The 14,490-nt window shown below is 40.9% G+C and overlaps 1 protein-coding gene across 1 annotated transcript in view; it reads right to left on the bottom strand.

Moving 5' to 3' along the window:
• Positions 1-3,151: 3,151 nt before the first annotated feature.
• The window catches only part of mmel1 (membrane metallo-endopeptidase-like 1), a 28,299-nt gene continuing 16,960 nt past the window's right edge, over positions 3,152-14,490 (bottom strand). The window contains exons 8-25 of the mRNA XM_079578297.1: positions 13,450-13,545; positions 12,103-12,221; positions 11,946-12,011; positions 11,530-11,664; positions 11,133-11,222; positions 10,272-10,408; positions 9,612-9,705; positions 9,406-9,534; positions 9,168-9,266; positions 8,851-8,934; positions 8,664-8,767; positions 8,425-8,483; positions 7,736-7,855; positions 6,767-6,900; positions 6,583-6,648; positions 6,405-6,500; positions 5,023-5,099; positions 3,152-3,261 (exon numbers count right to left, since the gene is read on the bottom strand). Coding sequence (XP_079434423.1) covers positions 3,162-3,261; positions 5,023-5,099; positions 6,405-6,500; positions 6,583-6,648; positions 6,767-6,900; positions 7,736-7,855; positions 8,425-8,483; positions 8,664-8,767; positions 8,851-8,934; positions 9,168-9,266; positions 9,406-9,534; positions 9,612-9,705; positions 10,272-10,408; positions 11,133-11,222; positions 11,530-11,664; positions 11,946-12,011; positions 12,103-12,221; positions 13,450-13,545 — 1,805 coding nt within the window. The 3' untranslated portion in view covers positions 3,152-3,161. The remainder of the gene's footprint in view (positions 3,262-5,022; positions 5,100-6,404; positions 6,501-6,582; positions 6,649-6,766; positions 6,901-7,735; positions 7,856-8,424; positions 8,484-8,663; positions 8,768-8,850; positions 8,935-9,167; positions 9,267-9,405; positions 9,535-9,611; positions 9,706-10,271; positions 10,409-11,132; positions 11,223-11,529; positions 11,665-11,945; positions 12,012-12,102; positions 12,222-13,449; positions 13,546-14,490) is intronic.

Below are 14,490 nucleotides of genomic sequence, written 5' to 3'. Positions count from 1 at the left end.
TCTTCATGTAACACTTGATGTTGGATAAAACAGACCAGTACCCAGCCCTACTCTTCATGTAACACTTCTTTGCACAGCACTGTACATCCTTTGCCAGAATTCACCCACTATGAGAAAGATAGAGTTTGCATGTCAAGCATTTGCTGTGCATGAGCCAAATGCCGCATGGTTTCTTATGAATTCACCTCCAGCATGTCATCCAACAAGGCCTTTCAGAAGCCTTGATGTTTTTATAATGGCTCCCCACGACCAGCAATGACATTTAGCAGAAAGAGTCCTTTGTGAATGCGCCCGGTCACGTGTCAAAAGGAGACAGTCTGCCTGAGAGCAACCTGCCTCCCACCTGTAATAATGAGTTCAACAGAAAACACTACTTCTAATCGCACATACAGCACGTTATGTCACAAAGAAGAACTCAATGCACTTCTTAGGATGGATTCCAGAAGGCAGATCTCAAAATGCTAAAAACACTATTCAAAAATACAACCACTGGGACTTGATTGTGATCAGACAGAATGAACAATGTTTTTTTGTTTTGTTTTTCAGGTTCAACCTCAATTTTGTTATGAGTAGCCTGATGTAAGGCCGTGGAGAAACCTTCACCATTTCAATGTTTCAAAGCAATGGTCACTCCTTGATGTTTCATTAATCTTTCATTAAGTTCTTAATGGAAGTGGAGAATATGTAACAAGCACTTGTTCACAATATGGTTAGGCAGACAATCACAAATTACAGGTGCTTGGTATAGATTTATGGTGAACGCTAAGGTGTTTTATATTAACCCTGTTTCAAAACCTACTTAAAATTGATACATTCTTTTGGAATAAACAACACAGTTTCCATGAAAGCATAGCTGTTCTGACCAATCGCAGCCAAACATCAGAATCCTATTTCGAGATCTAGTTTTTGTGTTTTGTTGTGACATGCCCTTTAAAGCCACATGTAACCAATCGCTGAAGGCGGGCCATTATACCTCCGAAAGGTGAAAATGTCTAGCTGGCGAGACTACATGTGTGAAGAGATATGTAAAGAGACATTTACATCCACATTTGTTAAAATTAGTTGAAATCAAGATATGATCGTTACTGTTGATTAAGGTCATTTTGATGGCAATGGTTTAAGCCCCAAACTCTACTGAGTCCACTGTTTTTTTTCTCATTTAAAGAGAAATAATATAATAAAGCAATACTAAGTAACTCATACCCCTAGAGGCCATTAGAGGCACTGCAGGTGTCGTAGCATGTTGCATTTTTTACTCATTAATTGTCCGTGAGAGTAAATACTACGCTGACAGAAAAAACAAAGGGAGAGAGGGATATTGTACATCTAATTACACAATGGAGATCATTTTTTTCACTCAAACTTGGCTGTAAGTACTGTGGAAGTAGCGCTAGCCCACAGTTAGCATTGCCTGTTAGCCTGTTAGCTTCTTCTTCATGATTAGTGTGTATTGGTGCCTCCAAGTGGGAGCAGGGAAAGCTACAAATGTGGTTTTCTAGCCAGAGAGGGGCAGTGTTAATTTTGACAACATATTTTAATTTAGTTTTAGTCTTAGTCTTTTGACTAAAATTAAGACTAAATATTTTAGTCGACAAAGTTAACACTGGAGAGGGGGGGATGAAAGACCCCCCAATCATCCCATCAACACTTGTATTAGCCCCAGAGGGACTAAGAAAAGGATTTATTAAGGTAAACAAATTACTTAGTACTGCTTTAAGTAAACTTTTAATTTTGGTTATTAATAAAGCTTAACGGTAGCGGTAGCTCAGATATTCTTCTGACTAATGTGGATAATCCTTTTTTGCAGCGTTCAAAAAGCACATTCAGTCGGCGAGACGTAACAGTCGCGCATACGAGGCTTCTAACCAGTGACCAGAAAACATCAAAAACATTCAGCTTCGGCGGGGAGCCCGTTCCTATGACCCCCGGCTAGACTCGGGCCACCTCTAGCACAATGCTGCCCTTTGATGCCGCTGTCATTACCGCTTCATAAAGGTACAATAACAGTCCGGGGTTTGCGCTCATTGTCCTGTGCGAGTCCGCGGGATATTAGTTTGGGTTCACCGCACACACCTCTGCTTTCATCTCCACCAAAATGATCAATGTGAGATCAGAAAGCCTCTTCATCTGCTGTGTGTGTGTGTGTGTGTGTCTGAGTAAGGGCTTTTTCTGTGTAATTGGCCGCTGTCAAGTAGAGCATAAGGTTTGGCTATCCTTTCGCAGTAATGTTGCACCTGAATAATATACCGTAGAACAGGCGTGTGCCACTAAAATGGGACCAATTGCTATTGTGCATACAAAAACCAGTCCGTCATGTCAAAATGTTGTGGTTTTCCTTGTGACGGCAATGTGGTTCAATACATTTCCAAACAATGCTAAAAAAAAAAAGAGAAGTTGTCCAGACATTAAATGGACTACCGGCATAACAGTCTCCAGTTTGTTTGAAAAAAGCTTCAGGCTGTTAATATGACAGTAAGACACGAACAAAATATTGGCACTGTTTTTTTGTTGTTGTTTTTTTCCGTGGCAACACAACGAAAAAGGCATTAGCTTATGCGAGTTTCAAAACAAAAGCTTCTCGAACTGCGGCAGCTTTGGTTGGATGTTAATGAGGGTAAAAGCTGCGGAGATTTAACAGTCTTAAGTCTGTAGGTAATTTTGTGCCTTGCGACGGCGAGTGACCGGGCTGTCCAAGTGTGACTAATGCTACTGTAGTTCATTTATCACAAGCTTAGGCTACAATCACTATGTATTCAAATGAAGGATTGATACTGTACATCACCAAAAAAAAAAACTACGCTTTTTTTTAAAATCATATTTGCTCGAGTAAGGCTCAAAGGCAGTCGGCAGCTTCATCCCTTTATACATGGCCACTTCGAGAGTCAGCTATGCGGTTCTTTCCAAGCTGTCCAAGATGCAGTGCTGCGCCAAAGTCTTAAAAGAGGTGTGAAGAAATCGGACGTTGTGAAAGACAGATTAGTTCTAATTTGATTTTGGTACTTCAACATTGTGAAGCTTGTCCATTTTTCCTTAAAAAAACATCGCTAATACTTTTGCACAGCACTGACGATTAAAACCAGTTCGATATCCCGACGGGCTTGAGAAGCATTTTCAAAGCAAGTTTTTACATTTGAGTTTACAGTTTGTCTTTTTTACGATCTCTACCAGACCCGGCACTTTTGCTCTGGGTTCATGGCGCTGCCTCGCGGACACTGGAACGCTTCGGAAAAGGCTTCGAAATTCTGGAGCGAGCCGAGGACCCTGAAGAAAAAACGCACAGAAGCGGTTTTAGAAGGACAGCGTGGCCTCTGGGGGATGTTATGAGGCTGAGAGGAGCGCGGGGAACTGAGAGTACGCCGCTGATTGCTTTAATGAATTGGCACAACAACAACAGTCTGCTCTGGAGGGAGTTCTGTAATAAAGTGAGTGTTTTCATAAGACGAAAAAAAAAAAAGCAGCTGAGGCCAACACGGCAAAGAGTGAAGAAGACCGTCTTAGGTAGGTTATGCAGGATTTTGTTTGACTATAAACATGACCTTATTGTGCCCCCAGGTATAATATAAAATGTTCACGGTAGCTGTTGATTTTACTGACAAAAACTGCAATCTGCAAGTACATTTTAATTCACTTCAAAATTAACTTGAGTTGCCAGATCTTATGGTCAACATACAATTAACAAAGCTCTCTATCACCCAGATTCCTACACCTGTGCCATTTAGTTCAAATGAGTGCTTTGGAGCTTCTGAGCTTTATGTATGGCATCATAGCAGAAAAAAGAGTTGTTTATCACTGAAATTGCAGCATTTTGGTAAACTTTTCATGCCAAATGTGTACAGGTGATTTAATAGAACCTTGTTAGGATATTCTGTAGCCCCTGCACAGCCAACACTACAAAAAGTAAATATCAAGCATTGGCTTAAATGACTTGAATTGAGGAAATGTGTCTTGTTTTGAGCGGTTTTCACTCATTTAGACACTTTTCCTGATCGGACCAAGTTTACTTTGCTTGTTTGAGGACATTTCACACCAGTTCTAGGGTAAATCTCGCTTGAAATAAGAAAGTAAAATTTCCAATGAGATAAGACCAATTTTCTTACCCCATTGGCAAAGAAAATCACCTGAAATAAGGACGAAATGTATCGAAACGAGTCAGAAACATCTCAGAAACATCTCAGAAACATCTCAGAACAAGTGAAATAATCTAGGACAAATGCCCAAGAACTTCTTAACTAGTCAAAACAACTAAAATTTGGATTATTATGCTCAAATTGAGATGTTTATACTGCTTTAGTTAAATACTTTTTGCAGTGAACCACCTCTCGTGCTGCCCATTCTTGACATTCCTTATTGATAACTCCATCTTTGCCCGTCGTCATCTTGGTGTGGTATTTGCCCTTCACAAACACTTTTCTGTTCCCTTTTGCAGAACATAGCCTTACAGAAGGCTTCTGCCACACACTTGCCCGTGTGCCTCACTGGCATTCTTGGCTCTCTTTTGGCACGTAGCGAAACATGACCAATATAATCCCAATGTGTTGAGAGTTCATGTCTCCAGGTCCCGTACTAAATCTGTCCCTGCCTCTCTTCGCAACTCTACACCACGACCTGCCATAGACCAGGTATACTGGCTCTGTCCCACTGGGTGAGGTGGGAGAGTCCAGGAGGAACCTAAGCCCTTTGTCCATTGACGCACTTCCACTTAAATGAATATAGCAACATCGACACTAGCGAATGTAGTGTGTGAGTGAGTGGTTGGTGGTGGTCAGAGGGGCCGATGGCGCAGACCTGCCCTGGCTTCTGTCAGTCTACCCCAGGGCAGCTGTGACTAACGAATAGTAGCTTACCACCACCGAGTATGGAGTGAATGAATAGTGCAATGTGAAGCGTCTTTGAGTGTCCAGAAAAGCGCTATATAAAACCAATGCATTATTATTATTATTATTATTATATTCAAATTGGCTGACAGCACTGTGTGACCTGTGATGTAGGTTGGTTGAACATTTAAATGGAGATAATATTTACCTGTATTCTAAAGGACTGTGAGAGTCTGTTTTGATGGTCTGACTTGCGTACTCCGGTCGATACGCCCCACACCACACCTGGAGAGAAAACATATACACAGTGTAACATGAAGGGCAGGGCGTAGGTTAGTTATCAGTGTTGGTAAAGACATGCAACACTCCCACACACACCCTGGGAAATAGTCAAAATACAACAAATTTAGCAAAAGTTCAATCTTGCCGAGGGCGACCCTGGCAAGACTTTTACAGCAGGCCACAGATTAAGATCTACTGGCCAATGTAAAAGCAAGAGCAACAAAGACTGGGTTTCTTGGCAATGCTTCTGTTCATTTTTTTGGGACAGAATCCAAACGTTGTAAATCTAATCAATGTAATTCATTTCTTTACATTAGAGGGGTTTCCCTTTACGGTCTCCGTCTTTGCTTTGGCGGCCCAAAAGTAAACAAAGATCCCGGGTGGTGTCGGCCTGTCTCTGTCAAACTGTTTACTCTGCCCCTCTGAACATCCACTATCTGCCCACTCCAGATGATGGAATTATATTTGCCTCTTGTTACAATGAAAAAAAAGATGTCTCAAGAAGAGGTAGTGTTCTTGGCATGGTTTTGAAGTCGTGTCAATCCTGTCAAGGTCGCTTGTACTTCCTGTACCAGACAGTTTTCTTTTAATTACTTTACAAATTTTACAACATAGCACTCTGACACTGAAATCTAATAAATGCATTTTCTACAGGTAAACATTCTACTCGCATTATTACCCTTGTCCGTGAGAGTAAATACTACGCTGACAGAAAAGACAAAGGGAGAAACGGATATTGTACATCCAATTACACAATGGAGATTTTTTTTTTCACTGAAACCTGGCTGTAAGTACTGTTTAAGTGGCGCTAGCTTTGCCCGTTAGCCTGTTAGCTTCTTCTTTGTGATTCCATTAGTGTGTATTGGTGACTTTGACCCGGAGGCTGCAAAGTTGCAATAGTGGTTTTCTGCCCAGAGACACGGGGAGATGAAAGACCCCCCCCAATCATCCCATTAACACTTGCATTACCCCCAGAGGGACTACGGAGAGGATTTATTAAGGTAAACAAGTTACTTAGCACTGCTTTAAAATAACAAAAAAATCAGTGTTGAGATTCAGCAAGCAAGCCTATTCCATTGCTTTTACTTGTACTGTATTTGAACATTCAAATAAGCTCATTAAAGTCAGCATTTTTACTGATTAGTGCAAAATCAGTTCCTTACTTAAATGATGAATGTGTCCATGTAGTGTGTTGACGTGCAAGGATACAGTCAATTGGTATAAAAGAGACCCATCATTTATTAATTTCAAACGTCTGTCATGGCGGAAGATTTGAACACAATACAATTTAATACAATGGCCACTTACTTGAGCAAAGTTAAGAAAGAAAAGCTGCTTGTGATCCATGTCTATACCGGGGAGGCGAGGCTCCTCTCCCTCAGTTTCCACCCACTTCAGATAGGCCTGTAAGAGTTAATGAGAAAAAGATACTGCTAATTACACCATCTGCTGTACCAATGATGGTGTTTTATAGGAAATATCAAACCTTATACGCCTGACGCACTCCTCCGTTATCTGCTATGTTTTCTCCTAAAGTGCTGATGCCACTGACCTGGAATAACCCACAGAATGAATTAAATAAATAAATAAATACGGATATACAAATATTTGGCACTCTTGGTTTCTTTTATACGTCAATCGCGCGATGGAAAAAAAATAAAAAATCTCACATTTTGCCCGCCGGCGAGTTTCCAGATAAAGTTGCCGTACTGTTGCACCATGCACTGGGACTGATCCTTAAAATGCTCGGCCGAATAATTACTCCACCAGTTCAACATGTTTCCGTCTTTATCGAAATTGCGACCTGCAGGATGAAAGCAGATGAGGCAAAGTGTGTGACAACACCATCATTCTAAAGGACAGGTCAGACTTCTATGGAGGATTATTCCCTTTTAACTGTGAAAATACAGCTTATCTAACGTAGTTAATATCTGTGTAATTACTGAGGCTGCTCATGTGAAGCAAAAATGTTGCGACGACAGTAAAAAGAGCTGTGATTTCCAAAGGATGCAATGTTGTACATAGAGATGCGCCGATTCAGGGTGTCTTATCTTTTCTTGCTAACGAGATGTTGCTTATAAATTGTCCATGACATATAAACTGTAATGAAAAAACATTAAAGACTTTTCTATACTAAGTATCCTCGGCTAGGTGACTCAGGCTTTAGGTTTATTCATATAAACAACTCACATAAAGTGTAAATCATAAATCTGATCATTATAACTTGTGCATTACATATGAAGTTATAATATGTTAGATTAGTTATTATCTAACAGCATTTCATAAACCAAAAGACAAACTCTTTGCTTGTCCAACAGTGGCAAATATTATTTTATTAGGTTACTTTAGATGATCCAACCATAGTTTCTATCCCAGCCTTGATTAATTGCTAGCTAGCATTAGCATGCTGCAGCTAACCACAGCATTTTGCGCCGCGATGATTCACTTACATTCAGTTGGTGAAAGTTGAGTTTTAAAAACAGTGAGAGCCAAAACAGGTATTGGTTCAGTATTGAATATTTAGTATCGATACCCGCTATGGTATTTTTTCAGTATCGTCTCCGATATCTGATATCTGTATCAGATCGGAGCATCCCTAGTTGTAAGAGGATTTAAAGTGAAATAATAAAATGTTTCACCGTTGTCGTCAAAGCCATGTGTGATCTCGTGCCCGATGACCATCCCTATTCCACCGAAGTTCAGCACCTGGTGTTGGTGTTTGCTAAAGAAAGGCGGCTGCAGGATCCCAGCGGGAAATACTTCAACAAAACAAGTACCAGCACATTAGTAGTCATTAACCACAGCAACAAACATCATTAAAGCGCAATTGACAGGTTTGCAGCTTTTTGTAATTATTACTGGGGAATTAACTATAGTTTTACACCAGTGATGTGAATATTTCATGAAGGAAAGAAGAAAAAAAAGTTCTGAAACATCAACAAAGAAAGAGAGAGAGTTTCATATTTTATGGATTGAACTGAGACTTGTGGCCCTTATGTACAGAGCGGCTGCTTAGTTATGGGAATGCTATCACTTCTTATTCCACATCTTGTGTCCATTTCCAATAAGGGAGTGAAATAATAAGTAAAGTACGTCTTAGTAAAGAAGCAAATACAATTTTTCAATTATGGTTCTCTGTCTATGACCAAGGCGAACAACATTACTACTGGTACTAATGCTATTTAGCGCACAACCTAAACACATGAATAAATACTGCATTATGTGAGTCAATATTGTTGAGGCAACTCTAAACGATGTGAAGCTTTTATGTAAATGAAATTTGAGGACAGACAAAACAAAAACAAACAATCTGCAAGGGGGGTCTTACCGATCTGATTTCTGTTTGGGGAGTAAAAGGCATTGACCAAAGCAGCACCAATGATCCACCTAAAGGGACATGATATAATAAGTAAGAACAAGTACTGTAAGTAATCAAATATCTGGCATGCAACACTATCTTCAACTTGCACAAATCTATTAGTATCACCAAGTAAACATTATCTGTAATATGGCTGAAGTCCAAACTATAACCCTGCCTTGTACTGTTTTAGAATCTGAGGCTCTTACAGGTCTGGGTCCACGGGTTCACGGAGCTTCTTGAGGCTCTTGTGGGCCTCAGAGCGCAGATTCTCGAGGATGTTTTCAAAGTAATGTTCCACGCTGAAGTTTAACTGAACAAAACAGAATAACAACAGTGAATTAAAGCAGTGTCGAAAGAAAACTGTCAAAATGGGTTGTCCTGTATGGTATTTACATGGCTGTATTCCTGATCAAGTTTCTCATTGTCCTCTTGCAGAATGTGATCTGGGTAGCCAATGTGCTCCTTTATTGACATTGCCTGAAAAAAGTGTAGTATTTTAGAATCACACACACACCATCCACCATCTTTTGCCACATGGGAAAAACTTCTGTACGACTGAGAGCTAAACAAACCTATCCATCCTCATTGGCACATCTCATGGCGAAAGAGCCACCTCCGGCCCTTTCGTCGCGTGTCATTTATTTAAAACAAAAATGGCGGTTCGGGTCGCTTGACTGGACACCCACTTGGGAAAAACATGATCATTGTACCTTTTCTCGGGCCTTTTCTTTCGATGCTACGTCCATCCAGCTCAGCTCCTCCAGGGTCTCCACATAAGCTTGCTGGATTTTAACAATGAGATCACTCACCTGTGAACAACCACACTTCTTAATTGTTGGAAATCAGAGAAGAATATTCACCATTTTAGCATCAAACTGTTCAAATAGAAATCATCCAAAACCTTTCTGAGCCCTGTCAAAGTATTTAATGCATCTAAAACCACCTCACCATGCGCTTGCTCTCTCCAGCGAAGGTCTCCCTCACGTACAGCGCGCCCACTGCGTTCTCCATGCTGTTCTGAACGTAACGGACACACTCACGCCACCAGGCATCCTCTACTGTCGTCCCGTAGAGATTCTGGTGACAAAACCAAACCGCTCTCACCGCGTGGGCAGCGATTGTAAAACTATTTGAGGATTTTCCGAGCCTCGTACCTTTCTGTATCGCGCTCTGGCGTCTTTGAATCGTCGACTCAAGCTGTTCACTCTGTCGATGACGAGCTGCCACGTGAGGTAGTTCTGCATAGTTCTGCCAGAGAGAACAGCCATATCAACAATACAAAAACATTTCAAATCTTTTCTCACATTTTGTTAAGCTCTTAAAACAAAAGAGCAACAAAAAGGTGACAAAAACTTGACAAAAAAGTGGCAGAAAGCGATGAAAACGTGGCAAAAATGTGACAAAAATGTGACAAAAATCCAACAAAAAGGCAATGGCTGCAAAAATGAGATGAAAACGAGGATGGAAATGCAACAAAAACATGACAAAAACGTGTCAAAAAAGTGACGAAAAAGTGTCAAAAAAACACAACAAAAATGCCTAAAAAAAGAGCAACAGAAATGTGATGAAAAAGTGATGAAAAATGTGATGAAAAGTGCCGGAAAAGCTACAAAAGAGCAACAAAAATGTGACAAAAACGTAACAAAAAAGTGGCAGAAAGAGATGAAAACGTGGCAAAAATGTGACAAAAATAAGTAAAAAAAGTAAATAAAAAGTCTTGCACTGTTGCTCTCCAGTCGCGAAGCTTTTAGACTTGGGTAAAGCTGCACTGGGGGAAAACACACTTGGTTAAGGCGGCAAGAGGTTAAACTGACCTGGCGCTGTGTCGGGAAAGGACCTCGTTCATCTTCTCCAGGTAGGGGGCGCTGTAGACCACTACCTCCTCCTCCGACTGGACCTCTAGGGACACACTAGACAGGACGCCTTGGATAAATCTGGTCCAATTAAAACCCTGGCAAGCAAAAACAACAAAACAAACAAAAGGCTTTTAAACCAAACGAAACCACATTGGGGCTGCTCGATTATTGAAAAAATAATAATCACGATTATTTTTGTCATAATTGAAATCACGATTATTCAAACGATTATTTGTTGCCTTAAAAAAAAAAGTCTATCTTTATTCTATTTATTTATTAATCAAAACACTACACTACACTTTATGTTTTCTGGACAGTCATAAAAGTACAAATGATTTCAAGTACGCCTTGATTAAAGAGAGGTCCCTGTTTCACACCTGCCCCCTGCTGGCCAACCCACACACCTGCACAAGTAAACTGAGCAGTGCGGCCTGATGACATCATCACACAGTGCTGTTTGTTTTTACGTCAGACAAAAGCATGAGCCATGGCACGTGAAAAGCGAAGGGAAAATAATCACAGCGGCCTGAAATAACGCAAGTCTGCTTTGCAAAAAAAAAATAGTAAAAAAAAAATAAAATAAATAAAATTGTAAAAAAAAAAAAAAAAAAATGTGATTATCGTTTATCGTTTACTGTTGTAATCGAAATTGTAATCGAATTTCGATTAATTGCACAGCCCTAAACCACATCACCATCCGAACTACATTTCATGACCTGTTTTTTTTTGGGTGGCGGCCATGTTGTACCCCCTCTTTCAGTGTATGGAAGCAATTTGTTGAACATGTCACAAGACGTAATTATACGAAATCGCACTCACATTAAAGCTGTACGTGCTCTGCAGCTCACTCAGAGTCATCTTGTTGTAAAGGACTGTCACGTCTTGGCGCTCCTCGGCTGGAGACGTGGCCTGCCCAGAACCCGGAAAAAATAAAGGTACCATTTCAGAGCGGCATTCAAATAAACATGTCACATTCATCGAAACCATTCATCGCTCTGCTCCCGACAGCCGCAGACTCTCGCTAAAAGCTTGGCTCACGTTCCTCCGGTATCACATGTGCTCAATGTGCCACCGCCGATCTCTCCCTTTTACTGGAAGCTTTGAAAACCCTGCTCATTTGTCCCCCCCACATTGTCGACATGCACTTTTCCTGAGGCCATGAGGTTTCTCTCCCCCCCCCCCCCCCACCCCTCCTCCTGTTGCTGCTGGAACTCACGTTGGCGATGTCCGTCTCCAGCTCCAGCACTTGCACCATCTCCTCCCAAACGCGCTCGTCGTCCTGCGTCAGGTTCCTGTCCTCGCGGGTGATTTTGGCGATCGAGGCCATGAAGTGCAGGTAAGCCTCTCGAACCTGCGGGGGGGGCAATGGCGACAAACGCGAACATCTGTGATTACGTGATAACGGGCAGCTAAACGATGCCCTCTTTTATCTATTGTTTGGGAGTGCAAATATCAGCTGATGACATAACAGGCGCTCACCATGAATGTGTTTGGAATTAACTGAAAGCATTTAAGGAAAGGAATAGCGCTTAGAGAGACGTAAAGGAAATGCGGCATTGTTTTTAATTAGGCGCACAATTGAACCTCATAAAGTGGCCAGTGAATAAAGGATTGTTTAAACACAAGTCTAACCTTTTTGTAGTTTCCATCATTGAAGTAATAATCCCTCGATGGCATTCCCAGTCCTGGCTGATCAATCTGGGCAACAAAATGGTTAATGCTTTTTTTTTTTGTTTCCTTTCTTTTTTCACTTCCAGACTTTTCACAGCGCCTTACTCCTTGGTCTTACATAGATGATATGTCTCTGCGAGTCGCGGTCGTCTGTCCACACGTACATGTCCAGCACAACCTTCTTGTGAAAGCGAGCTGTGAGAGTGGCGAGAGTGTCCTCCAGGCTCCAAACCTCCTCTGAAAAAAAAAACGGAACGGCACAGAGTTAAAGAAAAGAAGAAAAAAAAAAAGCCCGTGCCAGGCTCTAGTGACTTTTTTATTGGGATTCACTCTGATCATTTCAAAGCTCCGATTGCCTTCGCTTACAGGGACATTCTTACTGGTGACTGACATCTGTTGGTTTGGTATTTACTCACCTGCTCATAAACTTTTTTGTGCTGGTAAACTTGACCCATTCTCGTCACGCACACATTGTTTTAAGTCAGAAAAAGCAAAGTCAAGGTCTTCCAAAAAGCTTGAAAATCGCCGAATGTGGGACATTTATTAATTGCAATACAAAGGCACTTATTGCTGTTCTTGCACATTTTACAGCTGGTAAATCCCCCTGTTGAATAAATCCGCAGCCAATGATTGCATTTAATTAAAGTGGCCGGGAGCTTGAAAAGTGCAGAGTGGGCCATTTGAGGAGACTGTCACTTGGAAATGAGAATCCATCTATTTAATCTGTTTTCACACACAAAACTCATCTGGTGAAGAAAAAGAAAAAAGAAAAAAAAGAAGCAGTTTCATGAGGAGGTTGTTTCTCAACCAGGGATACTGTGATCCGTGGGGGTACAGGAGCACTTAGCTGGGTACTTGGAATTATTTCACACTAAAAGAGAAGGTGATATGAATATTTTTTTAAAGGTTATTTGAGCTTTACTGGGCCTCGTTCAAAAATAATCATCAGCACCCTTGAGTTAGGGGTACTTCAAGTATAACTGAAAGGTCCACAGGGTACGTGAAACGAAAAAAATAAAGGTTTGCAAACACTGATCGGGGTAATAACCCAGTGTGTGAGCTTTAAATTGAACATTTAGTTGTAAATAGGTATATAACGATCTGTAGCAGTTGCTTTTTGGGGGATATCCATTTTAGCGCAACATGTGCTCAGAAAGCAAATGTTTTTAGTATGCATGGAACATAACACTATGCAAATTCTCCTGAGCTGCTAATATGCCTTTTTCTAGCAATTTAATGAAGATGCTTATTGTAATAGCTTGGCATTGAGATTGCATTCAGCAGCAAACAAATTGCAATAATAACCAGTAGAAATGCCGTTGCCATTGTTTATTGACGCCACACGGCTGAAAACGATGGAAATTTACATACAATTAAAATATCCTCGCTGGATTGGTGTGATGTCTCCAATTCGGGGTATTCTTAGACTAATGTGGGGGTGATATTGAAATGAGATAGTAGATACCTGTAGTGTTGCTCCAGTCGTCTGATGCAACAGGCCAGTCTCCTATACTCTCAATGAGCTTCAGAAGAGGTTGAGAATCTCTCTGCTCTATTAGACCTATGAAAGATTAAATTCAATATCTTGATGTCACAGTGATCAGAACAACAGTTGAGTTGGGTTGCCTTAACCTTCAGGAAGTTTAATAGTTTTTACCCAGCCAGGGAAGTTGAATAGGCCTAGCTTTAGTCAGACGAATCAGACTGGCATAGAAAGAAAGTGTCCAAATACACTCTTTGCAAGTGATACATAAAGACAAAAGAACTTTGATACAAGACAATGAACTAGTCGTATACCCTTGCTTTAAGCAAATGTGTTACCTCCTGATTAGAGATGTACCGATATCGGAGGCGATATATAGAAAAAAATACAATAAAAGGTTCGGCTACAAATATCCGATACTGAACCGATACCAGTTTTGGCTCTCAACGACTTAAAGCAGTACTAAGTAACTATTGCCCCTAGAGGCCATAAGCGCAACTGCTTTAAAGGGGGGGTAAAATTGACTTTTTCAAGCTTTACATCATGTTATTATGTCATTCCCTCATTAAAAACATGCCTGAAGTGTTGCCTTGGCACATTCACATATTTTTGAGTAATCTGTAAAAACTGTGATAGCAGCCATTTTAGGTTTGCCTGAGTCCTCCTAGGAACGCCCCCACCTCCTGGAGACGCCTCCGAGCTTTCGTCACCAGCCGAGTAACCAACCACTGCTCCTCAGCAGAACCCCCTCCCCACTGATGCCACAGACAGCGTGTGGAGGGGGCGTGTCGGAAAGGCTCAGAGGTTCTTAAAGAGACAGAGGCCTATTTCAAGACATTCACTACAGCCATTTTAGGAGAGCAATTTATTACAAGGCAGTTATTCTAATTTACTGCATTTACAGACCAACAGAAGGTTTGGTAATCATTGTAGTGTGATATAGACTGGTGCTATGTAATTGAAAAAAAGCATAATACCCCCTTTAAAACATTACTTATGGACATATGTATGCTGTATATCATT

This window comes from Gobius niger (genome assembly GCF_951799975.1).
Source record: "Gobius niger genome assembly, chromosome: 20".
Taxonomy (NCBI): domain Eukaryota; kingdom Metazoa; phylum Chordata; class Actinopteri; order Gobiiformes; family Gobiidae; genus Gobius; species Gobius niger.
The sequence above is the reverse complement of the archived record's forward strand: the minus strand, read 5'-3'. Positions and strand labels throughout refer to the sequence as shown.